This window comes from Astatotilapia calliptera, unplaced genomic scaffold (genome assembly GCF_900246225.1).
Source record: "Astatotilapia calliptera unplaced genomic scaffold, fAstCal1.2 U_scaffold_114, whole genome shotgun sequence".
Taxonomy (NCBI): Eukaryota; Metazoa; Chordata; class Actinopteri; order Cichliformes; family Cichlidae; genus Astatotilapia; species Astatotilapia calliptera.
Genome location: NW_020535635.1, coordinates 16757 through 43117, shown reverse-complemented (window position 1 = coordinate 43117; position 26361 = coordinate 16757). Strand labels below are relative to the sequence as shown.

At 38.8% G+C, this 26361-nt stretch overlaps 1 protein-coding gene across 1 annotated transcript; it reads right to left on the bottom strand.

The window, feature by feature from the left end:
• Positions 1-22045: 22045 nt before the first annotated feature.
• Positions 22046-25488, bottom strand: LOC113017386 (OX-2 membrane glycoprotein-like). Its single transcript, XM_026160537.1, has 4 exons — positions 25479-25488; positions 24501-24608; positions 22639-22977; positions 22046-22546 (listed from the first exon to the last, which is right to left on the bottom strand). The coding sequence occupies exons 1-4, from the start codon at positions 25486-25488 to the stop codon at positions 22239-22241; spliced, it is 765 nt and encodes a 254-aa protein (XP_026016322.1). The 3' UTR covers positions 22046-22238.
• Between the last annotated feature and the right edge of the window lie 873 nt (positions 25489-26361).

The following is a 26361-nucleotide window of genomic DNA, read 5'->3' as shown; positions in this document are numbered from 1 at the left end:
AGTCTGACATGTTGCACCATTTGCCATGTCTGTCCCCTCACTGGCTATTATACAATGCATAGTGTTAGATTATAATATTATTTTATGCCATGTTAGACCCCTAAGTAAAGATTGTGACTTATTAGGTAGTTTTAGTTGGCATTATTTTCCTGAATTAGAAGAAGCTGATAACTATTGCATTAGTTAAACTGATTTGCATTACATTAGACTGCTGATTTATTGTGGATGAATGATATTGTTTTATGATGTTATAAGAAATACTGTTCGCAGAAAGTCATCGCCTTATTTGTCTGATTAGAAGAGAACATGCTGGAGTTTTCTGCCCCATCTCAGCAGGAGCAGATAAACAGGGAGCCAAGGTCGTAGCTTAGGCGCTGTGTGAGAGAAAAGCATGTGAATGTTTAGGCTTTTATGATAAGGTGGGAGAACCAGAGGCTATAAGAGTTTGAGCAATGCTCCACCGTTTTGAGATCTGAGGCTGTCTGCATCAGTGTCCATCTCCCACGCGTGTGATCATTAAAATCATCGTTTGACTCAACCCGGCCGGACCAGTGTTGTTATTGTGGTTTTTTCTCTTGTCTCCATCCCCAATTTTGAACTCGTAACACTCTGTAACTGTTAGCTAGGCAATTTCACATTTTTGTCTTTTTGTGGAATCAGTGTGTTTGAACAGCACAAATTCTGCCTTTTCTAATTTTGAAAGACTGAACATGATATAAACAAAATAAATCTGATCTGTTCCTCTATAAATCTGGACAAATCTCAGATTCTGAAGTTCTCAGCGCTTACATTTTGTCCTCTCCTACACTTCTGCTGAAAACTGACATGTGATGTGTTTGTACAGCTTCCTCTGTCGGTTTTTAACAAACCAACAAATTATCCAACAGAAGAGTATACCTTTGAGACAATGGTGTAGGTCTACTTTCCAAACTGAGAGGATGGATGAGATGATGGTGCAGGTTTCCAGTCTTAATTCAGTCTTGTTGCCACATTGTGGTCACCTGTCACCTTACTTTTGCTGTGGGAATTATGAAATGATAGCTAGACTTTAGCTTGCCTGTAGTGGCATTAAATGATCCTTTAGAAAATAGTTATAAATGTATTAGTTCCCAACATTGTACATTGCTGAATCATTATTTTTACTGAAAGTCTGTTCAGTTTCCAAACTAAAAGTAAAATTGAGTGTGACTCACCGGCACATTACAGTGAGACTCTCCAGTTTGATCAGCAGAGAAAAAAGATATCTCAAACAAAATATGACGGAATTTCAAAAACCTTAGTGGATCCCAAAGAGCTTACTAAAATGTAATGTTTGCTTTGATTCCTGCTTTGCTCACTCTTGGCGTTCTCTCCATGAGCTTCATGAGGTCATCACCTGAAATGGTTTCCAACAGTCTTGAAGGAGTTCCCAGAGATGCTGAGCACTTGTTGGTCCTTTGCCTTCACTCTGCGCTCCATCTCATCCCAAACCATCTCCACTGGGTTTAGGTCAGGTGACTGTGGAGGCCAGACCATCTGGTCAGCACTCCATCACGCTCCTTCTTGGTCAAACAGCCCTCACACAGCCTGGAGGTGTGTTTGGTGTCATTGTCTTGCAGCAGGAGGAGCAACCATTGCACCAGCGTAGAGTTTGGTAATCAGTCCAGAGGTCCAGAAACTTCATCCTGATGCCTAATTGCAGTCAGGGTGATGCTGCCAGCCCATAGATGTCTGTGCCTCCCTCCACTGATATGCCTCTTGGGTCATTACTGGCCCACTATCAAACTGGCCACGCAGAACGATGTTACAACTTCTCTGGACCCTTTCATATCTGTCATATGTGTTCAGGGTGAAAAACACAGTCTGCCAGTGGTGGCCTGATAATTCTGGTATTCTATGGCAAATGTCAATCATGCATGGTTCCAGTCAGTGAGTACAGGGCCTGCTAGAGGACATCAGGCCCTCAGGCCACCCTTATAAAATCTGTTTCTGATTGTTTTGTCAGATACAAGTACAGGTTACTGGTCTCTTCTCATACCAGTAGTGACACTGGTATGAGGAGGAAAAATATCAGTGTCCCCCACCTGTAAAACCATCCCATAATGACTGTAAAGAGTCTGTAGGATCTGGTCATGAAACAATCACAAATTAATATTTTTTAGAATAATTTCCAGAGTCATAACACACAGCCAGCAAAACATGGGAAGTAAATTCCAGGAAAATAATGAAACCTTGCATAAAATGCCAGTTAAAGTCCAAAACTCTGTGACCTGACCCCAGCCACAGTGTGGGCTGTGGACTATGTGGAGGTTGAAGTGTGGACCCAGAAGCAGACGCGTGGAAACAAAAGTTTAACCAAAAGCGAACCGTTTATTCAAGGCTGGTGAGCAAAACAAAACAAAAGGCAGGAGCAAACTAAAGGAAAACTAACCAAGACTAAAGTGGGGAAACTAAACACTGGGAACATGGAAAACATTAAACAGCAGGTTGCAAAAACCTCTTGTGTACCTCTTTTCAACCACTGGGAGGCGCTACAGCTTCATTCCTTTCACACTAAGGCAGCGGTAGGGAACTCCAGGCCTCGAGGGCCGGTGTCCCTGCAGGTTTTAGACGTTCCCTACCCCTGCACTAAGGCCTTTGAAATCTTCATTAACACTGAGCTTGAAATTTCTATCAGTCGAATGCAAAGGAGTTCTGTGGTTGTAGGACAGAGGTAGGGAACGTTAATCTGCCATCATTTAGATTATATGACAACAACCTTCAAATCTGAAGTCTCAGAAATCTGCTTCATGTACAAGTTCCTCCAATAATCAGGGCTAATATCACCAAATTGTACATAAACAGACTTTTACATGTTAAATATTTCTCAAATATGGGGAAAAAAACAATATAAAATACTATATTATTAACAAAATATCTTAAGATACAGCTACAAATTGCTTGAAACATTTGCAATGAAATATATAAAACAGCTTTATTGTCAGTGAGGACAAAGTTATAGTGATGCTGTGCTGGAGTGTTCAAAAGAAGACAGAGACATGAAGTATAAATATTGTATAATATTAAATATAAGAAAGAACAAAGTTATAAAAACATTAATAATTGAAATCTGCAACAATATTCACATAAAGTGTAAAATACAGAGTTAACTGTTTAATAGGTAAAGTTTAGGTCTTGCAGTCGAACAATGATCCCAAACACAGCAGCAAATCTACAGCAGAATAGCTGAAAAGCAAAGTCCAGTCAAAGTCCAGACCTCAACCTGGGACATTCAGAGAGCTGTGCTTAAATAAATGCCCACAAAGCTCAAAGAACTGAAGCAACGTTGTAATGAAGAGTGGGCCAACATTCCTCCACAACAATATGAGAGACTGATAAAGTCAAGCAGAAAACAATTACCTCACATTTGTGCTGCTAGAAGTGTTTCTAGTTATTCACAGGACTGTAGTTTGAATTTAAAGAAATGTGAAAGTGCACTGAAATTAACATAAAGTTATTGCGATTTAAAAAAAAAATCAAGAAATCTAAGAGGAAGAAACAATGTAAACCACACAATTTTTTTCCTTATATTCTCCACACGGCAATGCACATAACAGACATAAAATATTTGCATTTATCAATAGAAAATATACAATTTTTCCATAGTCATAGCCAGGCCCGATTACTGCCAAACCTGTGCTGAATCAATCACTTAAACAGGACCTGTCTGACAAAGTAGAGTAGACCAAAAGATCCTCAAAAACTACACATCATGGCGCAATCCAAGGAAATTCAGAAGCAAATAAGAAACAAAGTAATTGAGATCTCTCAGTCTGGAGATGCAACGTCAAGATGAACAGAATCCAGTTTCTGGGATCCTGAAGGAGAATGTCTGGCCATCTGTTCACGACCACAAGCTGAAGTGCACTTGATCCAAAGCACACCAACAAGTCCACCTCTAAGCAGCTTAAGTAAAACAAAAGAAAGACTTTGGAATGGCTTAGCCAAAGTTCATACGTGAATCTGATTGAGGTGCTGTGACCTTGGAAAGGTGGTTCATACTCAAAAACCCTCCAGTGTGGCTGAATTACAACAATTTTGCAAAGATGAGTGGGCAGAAATTCTTCCAGCACCTCGTAAAGGACTCATTGCCAGTTATCCCAAACGCTTTATTGCAGATGTTTCTACTCAGGGTGGCCCAACCAGTTATTAGGTTTAGGGGGCAATCACTTTTTCCACACAGGGCCATAATAATGGCCGCCTTAATAATAAATGCCTTGATTTAGGAACTACTTTTAATGTTTACTTGTGCTATTTTGCAAAAAATAAAATCTCTGCAAAAACATCAAAACTGCTGACCGTCTGACCTCAATATGAAATTATTAATCTTTTGACAAAAAACATTTAGATTTGTAAAAATAAAGAAACCATAGAGGAACAAACAATGTTGTTTGCTACGTTCTAACATGGCAATCTAAATAACAGTAATGCAAACATATATATTTATCAATAAAAACAGATCGCCTTTTCACTGTTACAAAAGTCAAGTATATCAGTGTTTGTTCAGCTTTCATAAATGTAAGTTTATAAGTACATAGTACATTTTTTGGTCCAACTTCTTTTAATACATGCAACACATTTCAGAACATTTGGGACAGAGACAACAAAAGACTGGAAATACTTCGTAAAAATCTGGTGAAACACTTTAAAGCCAGTGGGATTAAATGGGAAACATAAAATTTAATACTAGACAAAGACCGCTTGAATCATGAAGCAAAGAATTAATAACTAAATCACAAGTAGAAAATGTTATGCAGATATTATTGGATAGATTTTGGTGTAGAAAAAAATGACAAGAAATGAAAAATGAAAGTTATCTGGTCTTTTTCTTTAAAGAGTAGCCTACTGCAGAGCAGCAACACTGACAAAGACCATCATCACCAATGCTGCAGCTAATACAATGATCCAGGAGGAAACTTGAAAAAGCAGGAAAAATGTGACACTGATCAAAATGAATACATCAATTATTGATCAAAGAGAAAATGCATACTAGCACAATGCATTGTTATTGCATCTCAGTTTCTCACCATCACTGATAATCTGACGTCTGCTGGACCTCAGGAATCGTCTCCATCACCTCTCTGTGAGGAGCAGAGAGCACTCGTGCTGCACATCCCACCTGTGTGCTGTGTTTACGTGAACCTGAGAGCACAGCTGTAGTGGTGACAGTGAATGTAGCGTTGGTGTTGGACACACTGACAGTGTTGTACTGTGAGAAGCTGAGGTCTTGTTGTGAGAGTGTTACAGTGGGAGCAGGTCGACCAGTGGCTGAACAGGAAACAACCCACTCTTCAGCAGAGTTTGACTCTCTGACATCAACAAAAGGTTCATGCAGCTCTGTGAAGGATCAGGAAATATTGCAAGGAATATGTTGTTGAAAGGAAATCAGTTTCTAGCACATTTAAACACATTAATGCAAAAGTTCTTACCATAGACTTGGAAGCAGGTTCTACCAGTGAAGGAGCCTTCAGGATAAGTGTTAAACAGACAGTGATAGCATCCTTCATCCTGCTCCGTCACATTCCTGATGACTATGGAGCAGTTCTGTAGTCCAGTGTATTTAAACTTGACTTTATCGTTAAAGCCATCATTCACTCTCTGACCATAGTACTTGCTGTAGGTGGCAACATTTGTCTCCACATCACGTGAGATTTTCTGCCATGTGACCTGAAGGACGTCTTTAGTGTCCAAGAGCTGACAGCTGAATTCAGCATCTTCTCCCACTGCTGCCAGCACAGTCTGCTGTGTTTGGACCACTGCTGTTAGAGCTGCATGGAGAATAACATGAGTTAGAGATGTGGAACTGAGAGGTATTGATGGGAAGGATTAAACAATCATTCGGGTCATGGAGTAGTCTGTGTTTTAGGCTCAAACAAATTGACATATGGGTACCACTTAAATGTGATGTAGACTATAAATATAAACCTGACACTCATTGTTTCATACTGTATGTTTCAGGGACATTTTCTTTCATCTATAAAAAAAAAGTAAGACAATTCAGTTAGCTACCAACTAAACAAAGAAAGTCAGATAGATGTCCAGATCGTGTCTATATTGGTTCTGTTGGTCCATGACCAATTCTGGAGGTCTGTACTGCATTTGAACTTTTTCAACAATTTAGAGGTCCAACCATGATTTAAGCTGGACATCAATATGGCGTTCAACATTAGAACCTTGGACTTGATGTATATTTGTTGGACATCATGTAGATATCTATGACAAGTGCAGGGAATTTAAAGGTTTAATTGAGGTCATATTTTTTATTTACAAAATATCAATATTGGGGTTACAAAACAATCCCTTCAGTGGACCAAAAATGAATTATAAAACCCATCACTTCAACATAACCAATACCAGGACTGGTATTGACTGGTAACTCGTGCTACTGTAGAAATTCCCATTGATTTTCTACATTTTCCCAGAGGCCTCCCCTTCTGTGGATTACTAGTATGTTATTTATTAATTTGTGCCTCAGTTATTTCAGATCAGTTATTTCACTGGGGACGCCCTATATTGCCCACTTCCTAATTTCAGCACAGTTTGATCTTTCTCTTTAGCATGTATGTAACTTTGGTTTGTTGAGATTTTGGCATTACTTCTGTCATAAACATTCTCTCTCAGACATAACTGACTAAGATTTCTGTGGTTACCCAGAACATTTTAATAGACTTTTTGTAATCAATCAGGTCTTCAACCCCTTCTTTTTAAAATAGTGTATAAACCGTATGTATGTGTGAAAGACTGTTAATGTTTTGATAAATTGTTTATTTTAGAACAATTGGTGAGTGTGTTTAGCCACTTCACACTACTACACTTTGCTCTAAACTACATGCCTTCTCTGAACAGTATATATGTGAATGGACTGACGGATCTTTTCATTTCAAATGTTAAATAATTGTCAGTAAACTACTTATGACCTGAACTCCATCTCTGTCTAATGGAAATGAGTGCCTTCTTGTTTTTAACTACATTGGGGTTGTGAAACGTCTTTTACATTGTAGGCCACATACAACCCAATTTTTGTTAATTTACCAACCATACATACATAACACACAAACATGTGGTTTATCTATTGCTTTCATCGTAATATGAATAGGCATGGGGCAACCTTTAACAAAACAGTCTAAAGCTGTTTTCACACAGCTCTCAAAACAGTCTCATTAATCTGAATGATGAACAACTCATGACACAGAAAGTTGATTTTGTTCTGTTTTATTAGGCTGAGTGTTCAGTGGGAGAAACGTTTTGTCACTCATTCAAACAAAATCTAAACTCTTCAGTAATTGTATCTCCCTCTAATTCTGTCTAAAGACAATCTCTTTGTCACTTCAGAGAAAAGTTCTCACATTTTAGGATCAATTTTTAATTATTACGAGTGAAGGTTCTTGTTTTCTTTTTTTTTTCTCTTGTCACAATAAATAACTTTAAAAAACAAAAACAACAATACGGAATAAAACTTACCTTTTGAAAAGGCCATAAAAAGAAAAAACAAACACAGAATCCCACAGTCTGACATGGTGCACGTCTCTGTGTCCCCACTGGCTATTGTACCACGTATTGAAACAACGTCGTACAATAGCCAAATTATTGAAACTCAAATGTCCCCGAAGGAAGGAAGAATCTCCCTTCCTTGTGGGACATTCCAAGGCATGTTAGAATGATCAACTGTACCAAGTAAAGTACAAAAACTTCCCAGTGCAGAGTTTCATCAGTGTTTTAATCAGCAAACTCAATCATTTTTTTCTGCATTTTGAAAATTCAGTAAAGCTGTAGGTGTCAACATTTGTCTCCACATCTTGTAAGATTTTCTGTCATGTGACCTGAAGGATGTATTTAGTCTCCGAGAGCTGACAGCTGAATTCAGCATCTTCTCCCACTGCAGCCAGCACAGTCTGCTGTGCTTGTATCACTGTTGTTAGAGCTGCACAAACAAAATAAGAGGCTTTCATAGTCCGTGTTTTATGTTTCATTTAAAAAAACAACAACAACAACTACATAACAGAATTCACTGAGGTACATACTGAACTTACAGGACAGAAACAAAGTACCAATCCTATTGCAGTAGTATATCTCCAGTAACAATACCAGCATTGGTATCAATACTATTGATAACTGCATCAATCTGCCCACATCTAACTTGTGCTATTGTAGAAATTCCCTGTGAACTTATACATTTTCTCAGAAGCCTTCCCTCCGCGCATTACTGGTATGTTATTTATTATTTTGTGCTCCAAGTTCAGTTATTTCACTGGGGAAGCCCCGTAATGCCCACTTCTTCATTTCAGTAATGTTTGATCTTTCTCTTTAGCATGTATGTAACTTTGGCTTGTTGAGATTTTAGCATTACTTCTGTCACCAACATTTTAATGCTATCTTTACTCTGTTATAATCATCTCTCTATCTCAGGCATAACTGACTGAGATTTCTTTGGAAAAGTTCTCACATTTATGACCTTTTTAGGAGCTTCTTGTTTTGTTTTGTTTTCCTGTCACAATAAATAACTTAAAAAACCAAAAATGACAATATGGAATAAAACTTACCTTTTGAAGAGGCCATTAGAAAAACTAACAAATGTATAATCCCACAGTCTGACATGTTGCACCATTTGCCATGTCTGTCCCCTCACTGGCTATTATACAATGCATAGTGTTAGATTATAATATTATTTTATGCCATGTTAGACCCTAATTAAAGATTGTGAATTATTAGGTAGTTTTAGTTGGCATTATTCTCCTGAATTAGAAGAAGCTGATAACTATTGCATTAGTTAAACTGATTTGCATTACATTAGACTGCTGATTTATTGTGGATGAATGATATTGTTTTATGATGTTATAAGAAATACTGTTCGCAGAAAGTCATCGCCTTATTTGTCTGATTAGAAGAGAACAGAACATGCTGGAGTTTTCTGCCCCATCTCAGCAGGAGCAGATAAACAGGGAGCCAAGGTCGTAGCTTAGGCGCCGTGTGAGAGAAAGCATGTGAATGTTTAGGCTTTTATGATAAGGTGGGAGAACCAGAGGCTATAAGAGTTTGAGCAATGCTCCACCATTTTGAGATCTGAGGCTGTCTGCATACAGTGTCCATCTCCCACGTGTGTGATCATTAAAATCATCGTTTGACTCAACCCAGCCGGACCAGTGTTGTTATTGTGGTTTTTTCTCTTGTCTCCATCCCCAATTTTGAACTCGTAACACTCTGTAACTGTTAGCAAGGCAATTTCACATTTTGTCTTTTTGTGGAATCAGTGTGTTTGAACAGCACAAATTCTGCCTTTTCTAATTTTGAAAGACTGAACATGATATAAACAAAATAAATCTGATCTGTTCCTCTATAAATCTGGACAAATCTCAGATTCTGAAGTTCTCAGCGCTTACATTTTGTCCTCTCTACACTTCTGCTGAAAACTGACATGTGATGTGTTTGTACAGCTTCCTCTGTCGGTTTTTAACAAACCAACAAATTATCCAACAGAAGAGTATACCTTTGAGACAATGGTGTAGGTCTACTTCGCAAACTGAGAGGATGGATGAGATGATGGTGCAGGTTTCCAGTCTTAATTCAGTCTTGTTGCCACATTGTGGTCACCTGTCACCTTACTTTTGCTGTGGGAATTATGAAATGATAGCTAGACTTTAGCTTGCCTGTAGTGGCATTAAATGATCCTTTAGAAAATAGTTATAAATGTATTAGTTCCCAACATTGTACATTGCTGAATCATTATTTTTACTGAAAGTCTGTTCAGTTTCCAAACTAAAAGTAAAATTGAGTGTGACTCGCCGGCACATTACAGTGAGACTCTCCAGTTTGATCAGCAGAGAAAAAAGATATCTCAAACAAAATATGACGGAATTTCAAAACCTTAGTGGATCCCAAAGAGCTTACTAAAATTTAATGTTTGCTTTGATTCCTGCTTTGCTCACTCTTGGCGTTCTCTCCATGAGCTTCATGAGGTCATCACCTGAAATGGTTTCCAACAGTCTTGAAGGAGTTCCCAGAGATGCTGAGCACTTGTTGGTCCTTTGCCTTCACTCTGCGCTCCATCTCATCCCAAACCATCTCCACTGGGTTTAGGTCAGGTGACTGTGGAGGCCAGACCATCTGGTCAGCACTCCATCACGCTCCTTCTTGGTCAAACAGCCCTCACACAGCCTGGAGGTGTGTTTGGTGTCATTGTCTTGCAGCAGGAGGAGCAACCATTGCACCAGCGTAGAGTTTGGTAATCAGTCCAGAGGTCCAGAAACTTCATCCTGATGCCTAATTGCAGTCAGGGTGATGCTGCCAGCCCATAGATGTCTGTGCCTCCCTCCACTGATATGCCTCTTGGGTCATTACTGGCCCACTATCAACTGGCCACGCAGAACGATGTTACAACTTCTCTGGACCCTTTCATATCTGTCATATGTGTTCAGGGTGAAAAACACAGTCTGCCAGTGGTGGCCTGATAATTCTGGTATTCTATGGCAAATGTCAATCATGCATGGTTCCAGTCAGTGAGTACAGGGCCTGCTAGAGGACATCAGGCCCTCAGGCCACCCTTATAAAATCTGTTTCTGATTGTTTTGTCAGATACAAGTACAGGTTACTGGTCTCTTCTCATACCAGTAGTGACACTGGTATGAGGAGGAAAAATATCAGTGTCCCCCACCTGTAAAACCATCCCATAATGACTGTAAAGAGTCTGTAGGATCTGGTCATGAAACAATCACAAATTAATATTTTTAGAATAATTTCCAGAGTCATAACACACAGCCAGCAAAACATGGGAAGTAAATTCCAGGAAAATAATGAAACCTTGCATAAAATGCCAGTTAAAGTCCAAAACTCTGTGACCTGACCCCAGCCACAGTGTGGGCTGTGGACTATGTGGAGGTTGAAGTGTGGACCCAGAAGCAGACGCGTGGAAACAAAAGTTTAACCAAAAGCGAACCGTTTATTCAAGGCTGGTGAGCAAAACAAAACAAAAGGCAGGAGCAAACTAAAGGAAAACTAACCAAGACTAAAGTGGGGAAACTAAACACTGGGAACATGGAAAACATTAAACAGCAGGTTGCAAAAACCTCTTGTGTACCTCTTTTCAACCACTGGGAGGCGCTACAGCTTCATTCCTTTCACACTAAGGCAGCGGTAGGGAACTCCAGGCCTCGAGGGCCGGTGTCCCTGCAGGTTTTAGACGTTCCCTACCCCTGCACTAAGGCCTTTGAAATCTTCATTAACACTGAGCTTGAAATTTCTATCAGTCGAATGCAAAGGAGTTCTGTGGTTGTAGGACAGAGGTAGGGAACGTTAATCTGCCATCATTTAGATTATATGACAACAACCTTCAAATCTGAAGTCTCAGAAATCTGCTTCATGTACAAGTTCCTCCAATAATCAGGGCTAATATCACCAAATTGTACATAAACAGACTTTTACATGTTAAATATTTCTCAAATATGGGGAAAAAAACAATATAAAATACTATATTATTAACAAAATATCTTAAGATACAGCTACAAATTGCTTGAAACATTTGCAATGAAATATATAAAACAGCTTTATTGTCAGTGAGGACAAAGTTATAGTGATGCTGTGCTGGAGTGTTCAAAAGAAGACAGAGACATGAAGTATAAATATTGTATAATATTAAATATAAGAAAGAACAAAGTTATAAAAACATTAATAATTGAAATCTGCAACAATATTCACATAAAGTGTAAAATACAGAGTTAACTGTTTAATAGGTAAAGTTTAGGTCTTGCAGTCGAACAATGATCCCAAACACAGCAGCAAATCTACAGCAGAATAGCTGAAAAGCAAAGTCCAGTCAAGGCAGACCTCAACCTGGGACATTCAGAGAGCTGTGCTTAAATAAATGCCCACAAAGCTCAAAGAACTGAAGCAACGTTGTAATGAAGAGTGGGCCAACATTCCTCCACAACAATATGAGAGACTGATAAAGTCAAGCAGAAAACAATTACCTCACATTTGTGCTGCTAGAAGTGTTTCTAGTTATTCACAGGACTGTAGTTTGAATTTAAAGAAATGTGAAAGTGCACTGAAATTAACATAAAGTTATTGCAATTTTTAAAAAAAATCAAGAAATCTAAGAGGAAGAAACAATGTAAACCACACAATTGTTTTCCTTATATTCTCCACACGGCAATGCACATAACAGACATAAAATATTTGCATTTATCAATAGAAAATATACAATTTTTCCATAGTCATAGCCAGGCCCGATTACTGCCAAACCTGTGCTGAATCAATCACTTAAACAGGACCTGTCTGACAAAGTAGAGTAGACCAAAAGATCCTCAAAAACTACACATCATGGCGCAATCCAAGGAAATTCAGAAGCGAATAAGAAACAAAGTAATTGAGATCTCTCAGTCTGGAGATGCAACGTCAAGATGAACAGAATCCAGTTTCCTGGATCCTGAAGGAGAATGTCTGGCCATCTGTTCACGACCACAAGCTGAAGTGCACTTGATCCAAAGCACACCAACAAGTCCACCTCTAAGCAGCTTAAGTAAAACAAAAGAAAGACTTTGGAATGGCTTAGCCAAAGTTCATACGTGAATCTGATTGAGGTGCTGTGACCTTGGAAAGGTGGTTCATACTCAAAAACCCTCCAGTGTGGCTGAATTACAACAATTTGCAAAGATGAGTGGGCAGAAATTCTTCCAGCACCTCGTAAAGGACTCATTGCCAGTTATCCCAAACGCTTTATTGCAGATGTTTCTACTCAGGGTGGCCCAACCAGTTATTAGGTTTAGGGGGCAATCACTTTTTCCACACAGGGCCATAATAATGGCCGCCTTAATAATAAATGCCTTGATTTAGGAACTACTTTTAATGTTTACTTGTGCTATTTTGCAAAAAATAAAATCTCTGCAAAAACATCAAAACTGCTGACCGTCTGACCTCAATATGAAATTATTAATCTTTTGACAAAAAACATTTAGATTTGTAAAAATAAAGAAACCATAGAGGAACAAACAATGTTGTTTGCTACGTTCTAACATGGCAATCTAAATAACAGTAATGCAAACATATATATTTATCAATAAAAACAGATCGCCTTTTCACTGTTACAAAAGTCAAGTATATCAGTGTTTGTTCAGCTTTCATAAATGTAAGTTTATAAGTACATAGTACATTTTTTGGTCCAACTTCTTTTAATACATGCAACACATTTCAGAACATTTGGGACAGAGACAACAAAAGACTGGAAATACTTCGTAAAAATCTGGTGAAACACTTTAAAGCCAGTGGGATTAAATGGGAAACATAAAATTTAATACTAGACAAAGACCGCTTGAATCATGAAGCAAAGAATTAATAACTAAATCACAAGTAGAAAATGTTATGCAGATATTATTGGATAGATTTTGGTGTAGAAAAAAATGACAAGAAATGAAAAATGAAAGTTATCTGGTCTTTTTCTTTAAAGAGTAGCCTACTGCAGAGCAGCAACACTGACAAAGACCATCATCACCAATGCTGCAGCTAATACAATGATCCAGGAGGAAACTTGAAAAAGCAGGAAAAATGTGACACTGATCAAAATGAATACATCAATTATTGATCAAAGAGAAAATGCATACTAGCACAATGCATTGTTATTGCATCTCAGTTTCTCACCATCACTGATAATCTGACGTCTGCTGGACCTCAGGAATCGTCTCCATCACCTCTCTGTGAGGAGCAGAGAGCACTCGTGCTGCACATCCCACCTGTGTGCTGTGTTTACGTGAACCTGAGAGCACAGCTGTAGTGGTGACAGTGAATGTAGCGTTGGTGTTGGACACACTGACAGTGTTGTACTGTGAGAAGCTGAGGTCTTGTTGTGAGAGTGTTACAGTGGGAGCAGGTCGACCAGTGGCTGAACAGGAAACAACCCACTCTTCAGCAGAGTTTGACTCTCTGACATCAACAAAAGGTTCATGCAGCTCTGTGAAGGATCAGGAAATATTGCAAGGAATATGTTGTTGAAAGGAAATCAGTTTCTAGCACATTTAAACACATTAATGCAAAAGTTCTTACCATAGACTTGGAAGCAGGTTCTACCAGTGAAGGAGCCTTCAGGATAAGTGTTAAACAGACAGTGATAGCATCCTTCATCCTGCTCCGTCACATTCCTGATGACTATGGAGCAGTTCTGTAGTCCAGTGTATTTAAACTTGAGTTTATCGTTAAAGCCATCATTCACTCTCTGACCATAGTACTTGCTGTAGGTGGCAACATTTGTCTCCACATCACGTGAGATTTTCTGCCATGTGACCTGAAGGACGTCTTTAGTGTCCAAGAGCTGACAGCTGAATTCAGCATCTTCTCCCACTGCTGCCAGCACAGTCTGCTGTGTTTGGACCACTGCTGTTAGAGCTGCATGGAGAATAACATGAGTTAGAGATGTGGAACTGAGAGGTATTGATGGGAAGGATTAAACAATCATTCGGGTCATGGAGTAGTCTGTGTTTTAGGCTCAAACAAATTGACATATGGGTACCACTTAAATGTGATGTAGACTATAAATATAAACCTGACACTCATTGTTTCATACTGTATGTTTCAGGGACATTTTCTTTCATCTATAAAAAAAAGTAAGACAATTCAGTTAGCTACCAACTAAACAAAGAAAGTCAGATAGATGTCCAGATCGTGTCTATATTGGTTCTGTTGGTCCATGACCAATTCTGGAGGTCTGTACTGCATTTGAACTTTTTCAACAATTTAGAGGTCCAACCATGATTTAAGCTGGACATCAATATGGCGTTCAACATTAGAACCTTGGACTTGATGTATATTTGTTGGACATCATGTAGATATCTATGACAAGTGCAGGGAATTTAAAGGTTTAATTGAGGTCATATTTTTTATTTACAAAATATCAATATTGGGGTTACAAAACAATCCCTTCAGTGGACCAAAAATGAATTATAAAACCCATCACTTCAACATAACCAATACCAGGACTGGTATTGACTGGTAACTCGTGCTACTGTAGAAATTCCCATTGATTTTCTACATTTTCCCAGAGGCCTCCCCTTCTGTGGATTACTAGTATGTTATTTATTAATTTGTGCCTCAGTTATTTCAGATCAGTTATTTCACTGGGGACGCCCTATATTGCCCACTTCCTAATTTCAGCACAGTTTGATCTTTCTCTTTAGCATGTATGTAACTTTGGTTTGTTGAGATTTTGGCATTACTTCTGTCATAAACATTCTCTCTCAGACATAACTGACTAAGATTTCTGTGGTTACCCAGAACATTTTAATAGACTTTTTGTAATCAATCAGGTCTTCAACCCCTTCTTTTTAAAATAGTGTATAAACCGTATGTATGTGTGAAAGACTGTTAATGTTTTGATAAATTGTTTATTTTAGAACAATTGGTGAGTGTGTTTAGCCACTTCACACTACTACACTTTGCTCTAAACTACATGCCTTCTCTGAACAGTATATATGTGAATGGACTGACGGATCTTTTCATTTCAAATGTTAAATAATTGTCAGTAAACTACTTATGACCTGAACTCCATCTCTGTCTAATGGAAATGAGTGCCTTCTTGTTTTTAACTACATTGGGGTTGTGAAACGTCTTTTACATTGTAGGCCACATACAACCCAATTTTTGTTAATTTACCAACCATACATACATAACACACAAACATGTGGTTTATCTATTGCTTTCATCGTAATATGAATAGGCATGGGGCAACCTTTAACAAAACAGTCTAAAGCTGTTTTCACACAGCTCTCAAAACAGTCTCATTAATCTGAATGATGAACAACTCATGACACAGAAAGTTGATTTTGTTCTGTTTTATTAGGCTGAGTGTTCAGTGGGAGAAACGTTTTGTCACTCATTCAAACAAAATCTAAACTCTTCAGTAATTGTATCTCCCTCTAATTCTGTCTAAAGACAATCTCTTTGTCACTTCAGAGAAAAGTTCTCACATTTTAGGATCAATTTTTAATTATTACGAGTGAAGGTTCTTGTTTTCTTTTTTTTTTTCTCTTGTCACAATAAATAACTTTAAAAAACAAAAACAACAATACGGAATAAAACTTACCTTTTGAAAAGGCCATAAAAAGAAAAAACAAACACAGAATCCCACAGTCTGACATGGTGCACGTCTCTGTGTCCCCACTGGCTATTGTACCACGTATTGAAACAACGTCGTACAATAGCCAAATTATTGAAAACTCAAATGTCCCCGAAGGAAGGAAGAATCTCCCTTCCTTGTGGGACATTCCAAGGCATGTTAGAATGATCAACTGTACCAAGTAAAGTACAAAAACTTCCCAGTGCAGAGTTTCATCAGTGTTTTAATCAGCAAACTCAATCATTTTTTTCTGCATTTTGAAAATTCAGTAAAGCTGTAGGTGTCAACATTTGTCTCCACATCTTGTAAGATTTTCTGTCATGTGACCTGAAGGATGTATTTAGTCTCCGAGAGCTGACAGCTGAATTCAGCATCTTCTCCCACTGCAGCCAGCACAGTCTGCTGTGCTTGTATCACTGTTGTTAGAGCTGCACAAACAAAATAAGAGGCTTTCATAGTCCGTGTTTTATGTTTCATTTAAAAAAAACAACAACTACATAACAGAATTCACTGAGGTACATACTGAACTTACAGGACAGAAACAAAGTACCAATCCTATTGCAGTAGTATATCTCCAGTAACAATACCAGCATTGGTATCAATACTATTGATAACTGCATCAATCTGCCCACATCTAACTTGTGCTATTGTAGAAATTCCCTGTGAACTTATACATTTTCTCAGAAGCCTTCCCTCCGCGCATTACTGGTATGTTATTTATTATTTTGTGCTCCAAGTTCAGTTATTTCACTGGGGAAGCCCCGTAATGCCCACTTCTTCATTTCAGTAATGTTTGATCTTTCTCTTTAGCATGTATGTAACTTTGGCTTGTTGAGATTTTAGCATTACTTCTGTCACCAACATTTTAATGCTATCTTTACTCTGTTATAATCATCTCTCTATCTCAGGCATAACTGACTGAGATTTCTTTGGAAAAGTTCTCACATTTATGACCTTTTTAGGAGCTTCTTGTTTTGTTTTGTTTTCCTGTCACAATAAATAACTTAAAAAACCAAAAATGACAATATGGAATAAAACTTACCTTTTGAAGAGGCCATTAGAAAAACTAACAAATGTATAATCCCACAGTCTGACATGTTGCACCATTTGCCATGTCTGTCCCCTCACTGGCTATTATACAATGCATAGTGTTAGATTATAATATTATTTTATGCCATGTTAGACCCCTAAGTAAAGATTGTGACTTATTAGGTAGTTTTAGTTTGCATTATTCTCCTGAATTAGAAGAAGCTGATAACTATTGCATTAGTTAAACTGATTTGCATTACATTAGACTGCTGATTTATTGTGGATGAATGATATTGTTTTATGATGTTATAAGAAATACTGTTCGCAGAAAGTCATCGCCTTATTTGTCTGATTAGAAGAGAACAGAATATACTGGAGTTTTCTGCCCCAACTCAGCAGGAGCAGATAAACAGGGAGCCAAGGTCGTAGCTTAGGCGCCGTGTGAGAGAAAAGCATGTGAATGTTTAGGCTTTTATGATAAGGTGGGAGAACCAGAGGCTATAAGAGTTTGAGCAATGCTCCACCATTTTGAGATCTGAGGCTGTCTGCATCAGTGTCCATCTCCCACGTGTGTGATCATTAAAATCATCGTTTGACTTAACCCGGCCGGACCAGTGTTGTTATTGTGGTTTTTTCTCTTGTCTCCATCCCCAATTTTGAACTCGTAACACTCTGTAACTGTTAGCTAGGCAATTTCACATTTTTGTCTTTTTGTGGAATCAGTGTGTTTGAACAGCACAAATTCTGCCTTTTCTAATTTTGAAAGACTGAACATGATATAAACAAAATAAATCTGATCTGTTCCTCTATAAATCTGGACAAATCTCAGATTCTGAAGTTCTCAGCGCTTACATTTTGTCCTCTCTACACTTCTGCTGACAACTGACATGTGATGTGTTTGTACAGCTTCCTCTGTCGGTTTTTAACAAACCAACAAATTATCCAACAGAAGAGTATACCTTTGAGACAATGGTGTAGGTCTACTTCGCAAACTGAGAGGATGGATGAGATGATGGTGCAGGTTTCCAGTCTTAATTCAGTCTTGTTGCCACATTGTGGTCACCTGTCACCTTACTTTTGCTGTGGGAATTATGAAAGGATAGCTAGACTTTAGCTTGCCTGTAGTGGCATTAAATGATCCTTTAGAAAATAGTTATAAATGTATTAGTTCCCAACATTGTACATTGCTGAATCATTATTTTTACTGAAAGTCTGTTCAGTTTCCAAACTAAAAATAAAATTGAGTGTGACTCGCCGGCACATTACAGTGAGACTCTCCAGTTTGATCAGCAGAGAAAAAAGATATCTCAAACAAAATATGACGGAATTTCAAAAACCTTAGTGGATCCCAAAGAGCTTACTAAAATTTAATGTTTGCTTTGATTCCTGCTTTGCTCACTCTTGGCGTTCTCTCCATGAGCTTCATGAGGTCATCACCTGAAATGGTTTCCAACAGTCTTGAAGGAGCTCCCAGAGATGCTGAGCACTTGTTGGTCCTTTGCCTTCACTCTGAGCTCCATCTCAACCCAAACCATCTCCACTGGGTTTAGGTCAGGTGACTGTGGAGGCCAGACCATCTGGTCAGCACTCCATCACGCTCCTTCTTGGTCAAACAGCCCTCACACAGCCTGGAGGTGTGTTTGGTGTCATTGTCCTGCAGCAGGAGGAGCAACCACTGCACCAGCGTAGAGTTTGGTAATCAGTCCAGAGGTCCAGAAACTTCATCCTGATGCCTAATTGCAGTCAGGGTGATGCTGCCAGCCCATAGATGTCTGTGCCTCCCTCCACTGATATGCCTCTTGGGTCATTACTGGCCCACTATCAAACTGGCCACGCAGAACGATGTTACAACTTCTCTGGACCCTTTCATATCTGTCATATGTGTTCAGGGTGAAAAACACAGTCTGCCAGTGGTGGCCTGATAATTCTGGTATTCTATGGCAAATGTCAATCATGCATGGTTCCAGTCAGTGAGTACAGGGCCTGCTAGAGGACATCAGGCCCTCAGGCCACCCTTATAAAATCTGTTTCTGATTGTTTTGTCAGATACAAGTACAGGTTACTGGTCTCTTCTCATACCAGTAGTGACACTGGTATGAGGAGGAAAAATATCAGTGTCCCCCACCTGTAAAACCATCCCATAATGACTGTAAAGAGTCTGTAGGATCTGGTCATGAAACAATCACAAATTAATATTTTTTAGAATAATTTCCAGAGTCATAACACACAGCCAGCAAAACATGGGAAGTAAATTCCAGGAAAATAATGAAACCTTGCATAAAATGCCAGTTAAAGTCCAAAACTCTGTGACCTGACCCCAGCCACAGTGTGGGCTGTGGACTATGTGGAGGTTGAAGTGTGGACCCAGAAGCAGACGCGTGGAAACAAAAGTTTAACCAAAAGCGAACCGTTTATTCAAGGCTGGTGAGCAAAACAAAACAAAAGGCAGGAGCAAACTAAAGGAAAACTAACCAAGACTAAAGTGGGGAAACTAAACACTGGGAACATGGAAAACATTAAACAGCAGGTTGCAAAAACCTCTTGTGTACCTCTTTTCAACCACTGGGAGGCGCTACAGCTTCATTCCTTTCACACTAAGGCAGCGGTAGGGAACTCCAGGCCTCGAGGGCCGGTGTCCCTGCAGGTTTTAGACGTTCCCTACCCCTGCACTAAGGCCTTTGAAATCTTCATTAACACTGAGCTTGAAATTTCTATCAGTCGAATGCAAAGGAGTTCTGTGGTTGTAGGACAGAGGTAGGGAACGTTAATCTGCCATCATTTAGATTATATGACAACAACCTTCAAATCTGAAGTCTCAGAAATCTGCTTCATGTACAAGTTCCTCCAATAATCAGGGCTAATATCACCAAATTGTACATAAACAGACTTTTACATGTTAAATATTTCTCAAATATGGGGAAAAAAACAATATAAAATACTATATTATTAACAAAATATCTTAAGATACAGCTACAAATTGCTTGAAACATTTGCAATGAAATATATAAAACAGCTTTATTGTCAGTGAGGACAAAGTTATAGTGATGCTGTGCTGGAGTGTTCAAAAGAAGACAGAGACATGAAGTATAAATATTGTATAATATTAAATATAAGAAAGAACAAAGTTATAAAAACATTAATAATTGAAATCTGCAACAATATTCACATAAAGTGTAAAATACAGAGTTAACTGTTTAATAGGTAAAGTTTAGGTCTTGCAGTCGAACAATGATCCCAAACACAGCAGCAAATCTACAGCAGAATAGCTGAAAAGCAAAGTGCAGACCTCAACCTGGGACATTCAGAGAGCTGTGCTTAAATAAATGCCCACAAAGCTCAAAGAACTGAAGCAAAGTTGTAATGAAGAGTGGGCCAACATTCCTCCACAACAATATGAGAGACTGATAAAGTCAAGCAGAAAACAATTACCTCACATTTGTGCTGCTAGAAGTGTTTCTAGTTATTCACAGGACTGTAGTTTGAATTTAAAGAAATGTGAAAGTGCACTGAAATTAACATAAAGTTATTGCAATTTTTAAAAAAAATCAAGAAATCTAAGAGGAAGAAACAATGTAAACCACACAATTGTTTTCCTTATATTCTCCACACGGCAATGCACATAACAGACATAAAATATTTGCATTTATCAATAGAAAATATACAATTTTTCCATAGTCATAGCCAGGCCCGATTACTGCCAAACCTGTGCTGAATCAATCACTTAAACAGGACCTGTCTGACAAAGTAGAGTAGACCAAAAGATCCTCAAAAACTACACATCATGGCGCAATCCAAGGAAATTCAGAAGCAAATAAGAAACAAAGTAATTGAGATCTCTCAGTCTGGAGATGCAACGTCAAGATGAACAGAATCCAGTTTCTGGGATCCTGAAGGAGAATGTCTGGCCATCTGTTCACGACCACAAGCTGAAGTGCACTTGATCCAAAGCACACCAACAAGTCCACCTCTAAGCAGCTTAAGTAAAAGAAAATAAAGACTTTGGAATGGCTTAGCCAAAGTTCATACGTGAATCTGATTGAGGTGCTGTGACCTTGGAAAGGTGGTTCATACTCAAAACCCCTCCAGTGTGGCTGAATTACAACAATTTTGCAAAGATGAGTGGGCAGAAATTCTTCCACCACCTCGTAAAGGACTCATTGCCAGTTATCCCAAACGCTTTATTGCAGATGTTTCTACTCAGGGTGGCCCAACCAGTTATTAGGTTTAGGGGGCAATCACTTTTTCCACACAGGGCCATAATAATGGCCGCCTTAATAATAAATGCCTTGATTTAGGAACTACTTTTAATGTTTACTTGTGCTATTTTGCAAAAAATAAAATCTCTGCAAAAACATCAAAACTGCTGACCGTCTGACCTCAATATGAAATTATTAATCTTTTGACAAAAAACATTTAGATTTGTAAAAATAAAGAAACCATAGAGGAACAAACAATGTTGTTTGCTACGTTCTAACATGGCAATCTAAATAACAGTAATGCAAACATATATATTTATCAATAAAAACAGATCGCCTTTTCACTGTTACAAAAGTGAAGTATATCAGTGTTTGTTCAGCTTTCATAAATGTAAGTTTATAAGTACATAGTACATTTTTTGGTCCAACTTCTTTTAATACATGCAACACATTTCAGAACATTTGGGACAGAGACAACAAAAGACTGGAAATACTTCGTAAAAATCTGGTGAAACACTTTAAAGCCAGTGGGATTAAATGGGAAACATAAAATTTAATACTAGACAAAGACCGATTGAATCATGAAGCAAAGAATTAATAACTAAATCACAAGTAGAAAATGTTATGCAGATATTATTGGATAGATTTTGGTGTAGAAAAAAATGACAAGAAATGAAAAATGAAAGTTATCTGGTCTTTTTCTTTAAAGAGTAGCCTACTGCAGAGCAGCAACACTGACAAAGACCATCATCACCAATACTGCAGCTAATACAATGATCCAGGAGGAAACTTGAAAAAGCAGGAAAAATGTGACACTGATCAAAATGAATACATCAATTATTGATCAAAGAGAAAATGCATACTAGCACAATGCATTGTTATTGCATCTCAGTTTCTCACCATCACTGATAATCTGACGTCTGCTGGACCTCAGGAATCGTCTCCATCACCTCTCTGTGAGGAGCAGAGAGCACTCGTGCTGCACATCCCACCTGTGTGCTGTGTTTACGTGAACCTGAGAGCACAGCTGTAGTGGTGACAGTGAATGTAGCGTTGGTGTTGGACACACTGACAGTGTTGTACTGTGAGAAGCTGAGGTCTTGTTGTGAGAGTGTTACAGTGGGAGCAGGTCGACCAGTGGCTGAACAGGAAACAACCCACTCTTCAGCAGAGTTTGACTCTCTGACATCAACAACAGGTTCATGCAGCTCTGTGAAGGATCAGGAGATATTGCAAGGAATATGTTGTTGAAAGGAAATCAGTTTCTAGCACATTTAAACACATTAATGCAAAAGTTCTTACCATAGACTTGGAAGCAGGTTCTACCAGTGAAGGAGCCTTCAGGATAAGTGTTAAACAGACAGTGATAGCATCCTTCATCCTGCTCCGTCACATTCCTGATGACTATGGAGCAGTTCTGTAGTCCAGTGTATTTAAACTTGACTTTATCGTTAAAGCCATCATTCACTCTCTGACCATAGTACTTGCTGTAGGTGGCAACATTTGTCTCCACATCACGTGAGATTTTCTGCCATGTGACCTGAAGGACGTCTTTAGTGTCCAAGAGCAGACAGCTGAATTCAGCATCTTCTCCCACTGCAGCCAGCACAGTCTGCTGTGTTTGGACCACTGCTGTTAGAGCTGCATGGAGAATAACATGAGTTAGAGATGTGGAACTGAGAGGTATTGATGGGAAGGATTAAACAATCATTCGGGTCATGGAGTAGTCTGTGTTTTAGGCTCAAACAAATTGACATATGGGTACCACTTAAATGTGATGTAGACTATAAATATAAACCTGACACTCATTGTTTCATACTGTATGTTTCAGGGACATTTTCTTTCATCTATAAAAAAAAGTAAGACAATTCAGTTAGCTACCAACTAAACAAAGAAAGTCAGATAGATGTACAGATCGTGTCTATATTGGTTCTGTTGGTCCATGACCAATTCTGGAGGTCTGTACTGCATTTGAACTTTTCCAACAATTTGGAGGTCCAACCATGATTTAAGCTGGACATCAATATGGCGTTCAACATTAGAACCTTGGACTTGATGTATATTTGTTGGACATCATGTAGATATCTATGACAAGTGCAGGGAATTTAAAGGTTTAATTGAGGTCATATTTTTTATTTACAAAATATCAATATTGGGGTTACAAAACAATCCCTTCAGTGGACCAAAAATGAATTATAAAACCCATCACTTCAACATAACCAATACCAGGACTGGTATTGACTGGTAACTCGTGCTACTGTAGAAATTCCCATTGATTTTCTACATTTTCCCAGAGGCCTCCCCTTCTGTGGATTACTAGTATGTCATTTATTAATTTGTGCCTCAATTATTTCAGATCAGTTATTTCACTGGGGAAGCCCTATATTGCCCACTTCCTAATTTCAGCACAGTTTGATCTTTCTCTTTAGCATGTATGTAACTTTGGTTTGTTGAGATTTTGGCATTACTTCTGTCATAAACATTCTCTCTCAGACATAACTGACTAAGATTTCTGTGGTTACCCAGAACATTTTAATAGACTTTTTGTAATCAATCAGGTCTTCAACCCCTTCTTTTTAAAATAGTGTATAAACCGTATGTATGTGTGAAAGACTGTTAATGTTTTGATAAATTGTTTATTTTAGAACAATTGGTGAGTGTGTTTAGCCACTTCACACTACTACACTTTGCTCTAAACTACATTCCTTCTCTGAACAGTATATATGTGAATGGACTGACGGATCTTTTCATTTCAAATGTTAAATAATTGTCAGTAAACTACTTATGACCTTAATGTCATAGAAAGACTGAAAGACATCCATTGAAAACAGGGTGCAGAAATTTAAGGTGCCAGGCCAATATCCACCACCCTGGAAGTCCTTAACTGAGGGGGACCACATTAGGTCACAGCTGGTGCAGCTCACCACTGGCAGTGCAAGGTTATAACGGCCTTTAGGAAGAATAAGGAGAAATCCAGTCATGGCTCAACAAAGACATTCATTTGTTTCATGTTGTTTTCAAAGCGGTCTGGTAAATCCAAATGACCTTTGACAGGTGCCCACATATACTGCGGGCCGAGGGTAATTCAAAACAATGTAGCAATGTACAATTTGCACTAAAACACATATATTGTGTATGTAGTGTGTGACAAAAGAGCAGCTTACCATTTATGGTTACTGAAAGAAATCTCCGTCTGTGGATCGAGTTTCCTTCGAGGCGTGAGCACCTATCAGCAGAGATTGTCCATAACCTATAGAACTCAAAGAAATATTCTCAAGTAACAGTCAAATATGCCATTCAGCGTGTTAGTTACGACGTCGGGAGCAGCTGGGAGAACAAAACGACACAGAGACTGTACGGGTTGCTTTCCCAAAATCAACTCAAAGGTTTATTCATCAGACAACAGTATATATAGAGGAAAAAGGTTCGTCTGTCAACAGATTCGCAGTTCAAACCGGTACAGACCAAATAAGGGAACGTCTTCCTGCCTTGTGAGCAAAGAAGTATCCTTTGTATAGTTTATCAGTTCAGCTACAATTTATGATCATCCCAGCAAAATACACTCCTAGACACAGAATACAGAGTTCTTTCATTAGTGAATTCTGAAACGAACCACCTGGCCTTTAACAAGCTCCTTTCTAAGAGATAAGGAAGGGAGGATGGGAGTAAGGAAGTGATCTCTGTGGTGTTTTCAACCTTGAGGTACCAGCCTGTGATTCTTACACATTAATTCTTAGGTTACAGAGAAAGAGAAAAACAACTAGTAAATGGGCCTTATTGAGTAACAGTTTTCCTGTATAATATCACTATAAAACAATATCCTGTAAATGCTACCATGGTATCAAAATATCACAACAGTTACAAGAGCCACAATTGCACCGGGTGAAACCTCAACGTTACAGAGGTTTCACTCTGGGGCCTTGAAAGCTGGAGGTTGCACCCATACCCCCTCACCCTTGAAGAACGTTTATCATGGTTTAAGGATTTGTTTTTTATTCAGTGGTCAGACTGGAGAGCACTGCAGCAGGTGTTTAATGAGGTCGATAAGACTATCAAGAGAGACAAGGTCAACTCTTCTTATGAGAATATTAGGAAGCGTCTTGTATATGATCAGCTCGCACATGGCCCGAAGATTGGTTTACCTTCTGCCATGTTCAGGCCAAAAATCATCAAAAACCTTGAGGACAGAAAAAAAAAAAAAAAAAACAAAAGGTAGGTTGTCTCTGTGTGAGAGACGTTGGCATTAAACCCGATATTTAAAAAAAAAATGCAATGCGTGGATTTCTTTTACAGACAACATCTGCCATATTGTGGACCGCTCAGAGTCTCCCCCTCCAGCACTGCTAATCCAGACCCCACCGACTCCGCCCCCCTCTCCAGGATGCTCACAGGACTCTGCAGGATCACACCCGTCTGAGGAAACGGAACTCAACATTAAACTCGCAACCTTCCACCTGCTGTCGACGGCACTGAATGAGTATGTGCAGGAGATATGTTATGGATGCCAATCCGGTCACCCCAGCCAGTTACACCACAGTTGCCTGTTTGAGCTGCCTGTGTTTTTCTTCGAGACCTGCTATGATGAGGTGATGGAAAAGCTCCGGACGCCCCGATTCATCCCGGCCATCCGTCTGTTTGTTTGCTCATACAGCGTCAGTGAGGCTGAAGCACAAATCATCAGCACTGCAGAGCGTCTTCTGTGTGAACTGAGATCAGTGCCGCACATTGTTTGCACCACTGATGAGAATGTCGGATACCTGCTAAATACCAATCATCACACCCGCGGAGTTAAATCAGCGCTGCTCCACATGATTGGAAACTACTGGTCTGGGAGACACAAGATTTAATGCACATCTGTTATAAAAACCTTACTGTGCACTACACAGAAAATGAAATAAAAACGTATGCTAACACTTTTTTCTGGTCATTTGTATTTGTGTTTGGTCAGAGTGATTATGGAAAACACGCTGAGAAAAATATATCACAACCCTGCACACCCAGGGGGTTTAGGAAGTGTAAAGAAGC